This window comes from Alligator sinensis, unplaced genomic scaffold (genome assembly GCF_000455745.1).
Source record: "Alligator sinensis unplaced genomic scaffold, ASM45574v1 scaffold467_2, whole genome shotgun sequence".
NCBI lineage: Eukaryota > Metazoa > Chordata > Crocodylia > Alligatoridae > Alligator > Alligator sinensis.
The window spans coordinates 2,197,368-2,200,173 of NW_005842129.1; the positions used below are offsets into that span (position 1 = coordinate 2,197,368).

Genomic DNA, 2,806 nt, shown 5'->3' on the forward strand with positions numbered 1-2,806 from the left:
AGAACCTTTTAAAAAAGGGCCCCGAATAAAAAAAAAAAAAAAAAAAAAAAAAAAAAGGTTGAGAACCACTGGACTAGATGACCTCTGAAAGTCCCTTCCAGCCTACTTCTCTATGACTAAGTCCACAGCCAAGCAAAAAAGGAGAATCTGCTCCCCTAGGTTCATGTCAGCCCTTCATCCAGTAGGGGCTTTTAATTTCATCCATGGGAAGGGAGATATGGCAACAAGAGATAGCAGGTGGGGATTCAGGCCCCTGAGCTAGGGTTCAGCAAATTTGTAGAATACTCTAAAGTGGGATTGCATTATAGCTTCTGAGCCAGGATACTGATGGACTCAAAGCTGCTGCTGCTGCCGCCCACTAGCCCAGTGCAACTGAAGAAGTGTGCAGTTCCCAGGAAGCCTGGGAAGTGTGAACCCAGCTACCTTAACCCTATAATTTATGGAACAGCTTCTATTAACTGGTAGGCTGCTGTTGCCAGTTCCAGGTCTAAACTTGCTGGGATACCAGCAGCAAAGGCTTCTTAGATGATGCTTGACAAAGCCAAGCTCAAATAAGGTCCACAAAAAGAGATAAAGACCTTCTGCTCTGGCTCAGCTGGGGGCAGATGTGTGTGGGAGTTTAGGGTATATTTTTCATTAAGCTGACAAGGCGGCAATTGTGCAATGCAAATATCCACTGCAGTTTCATGCAAAATTGCGGACTGTAACATTTGGTTGTTCCTCTGAAAAGCTCTGTATATTCATAAAAAGCAATTTTAATGCTTATTTTCAAGGCATTTAAACTTGTTTTCCAATAAAAGAGAAACTTGTTTAACATTAGAGCTTATTTAAAAGTTAGCGATGATAGAAAAGTCAAATTCAAAAACAGAAGTATTTGTCTTGTTACAAATTAAAGAGCTCCTATCAACACTCACTCCTCTTTCCTGGCCCTCACACAGCAGCTAGAACTTCCCAGCTCTCCATCAAGATCAATGGCTCATGAGAGCACCCTGTGATCATGTTTTGGGAAAAAGAAAGAACTGACCATAACTGACACTTTCCAATTATAAATCTGTTTCTTCTCAGCTCCCTCACAAAGTCATCCTGCAGTTATTGCACTACAGAATGGGACACTGAGAAAAGACATAACAGGGATGTCAACTGCTGATGCCAAATTCTTTTGCCTTTTTCAGAGAGTGCAGCTAAACAGCAAGGTAGTTGTGGACTACAACTAGCACGCAATCAGGTCACATTCCAGGTGTCTAAATCATCCACTGGACCACTAGAGCAGGAGGGCGAACAGGGAAAATTAATAAGTGTCTAGCTAAGGTATAGGGGTATAGGTTGTAGCCATACCATGGTGCTCTAAAGATGTAGGCAGACAAGGTTCTTTGGGTAAATCTGATATCTTTTATTAGACCAATTCAAACAGTTGGAAAAATTCTTTGTAAGCTTTCAGGTATAAATATCCTTTGTCAGGCTGAGGAAGCATCTGCAGTTGGTGTGTGCTCATCCTAAACACACCAAGAAAGCTGTAATATGCAGCCAAGCCCTCAGATACTACCGAATTTGCACTGAGAACACCCGTGATTGCCACCTCACAAATCTCAAAAAAACTTTCACTCAACAAAGACACTCCTCCAGAGAGACAGATCTCACTTTTGAAATAGCCACCCAGATACCACGTGAGAAATTGCTGCAGTACAGAAGGAAAACCCCCATGAATTGCACACCACTGGTTATGACATATCACCCCTCCCTGGAACCTATATGGAACATCCTCAAACAATTGCAACCCATACCAGAAGAAGACCCATTTCTTAAAGAGATATTCCCAGAACCACCCATCCTAACCTTCAAACAAGTACTGAACCTCACAAACCTCATCACCAGAAGCAAACTTCCTATAACCCAAAATGCACTGAATGGACCCAGACTATGCCATGACAAGAAATGTAACACCTGCCAACATATGTTCACAACCCCAACAATTACTACACCCCACAACAGAACCATGAGGATTCCTGGATCTTACAGCTGCACCTCCAGAAACGTAATCTCTCATCGAATGCACCAAATGCCTTGATGGAAAAATATGTAGGAGAGACCAAACAACAACTGCTCTCCAAAATGAACACACACCGAAAATCTACCAAAGACAAGAATACCCAATTACTTGTGGGGGCACATTTCTCACAAGAAAACCACTCTCTCTCCAGTCTCTCATTTCTAATCCTCAAAGGGAATTTACAAAACCTTTCCACAGACAGGCCTACGAACTTCATTTCATCAGTCTTCTAGATACAAAAAATCATGGACTAAATATAGACATTGAATTTATGACACATTATAGCCTGCCTAAAATCTGACTCCCCAAGTACCTCTCCACTATTTACACCAGCTACATTTATTCCCCTTCCCTCCCCCTGACCCCAACCTGTCTCTCACCCACTGACTCCTCAACTTACATCTTCACTGCCTAGCTTTCTTGCATGCGTATCAGCCTCTGGCTTCTTTACCATTCATTCCATCCAGGAAGAGCATACACCAACTGCAGATGCTTACTTAGCCTGATGAAATGTATGTATACCCGAAAGCTTGCAAAGAAGAATTTCTCCAACTATACAAGTTGGTTTAATAAAAAAAAAATCAGATTTACCCAAAGAACCTTGTCTAACTAAGGTACTGACACCTGTCAATCATTGCAGAGCAGTAGCATTACAGGAGTGGAAGTATCTAAGGAACTCACCTCCATAAGAAGCCACATGAGATCCAGTAATTGTTGGATGAGAGGATGTGCTTCCACTGCCCCACCCTGCTCCAAGAT

General features: G+C 42.3%; 1 protein-coding gene across 1 annotated transcript in view; it reads right to left on the bottom strand.

Annotated features, from left to right (window-relative positions):
- Positions 1-2,806, bottom strand: part of RNF123 (ring finger protein 123) — a 131,000-nt gene that overhangs the window by 109,405 nt on the left and 18,789 nt on the right. Inside the window, 1 exon segment of the mRNA XM_014520555.2 lies at positions 2,729-2,806. This exon segment is cut by the window's right edge and continues 10 nt beyond it. Within this exon segment, the coding sequence (XP_014376041.1) occupies positions 2,729-2,806 (78 nt within the window).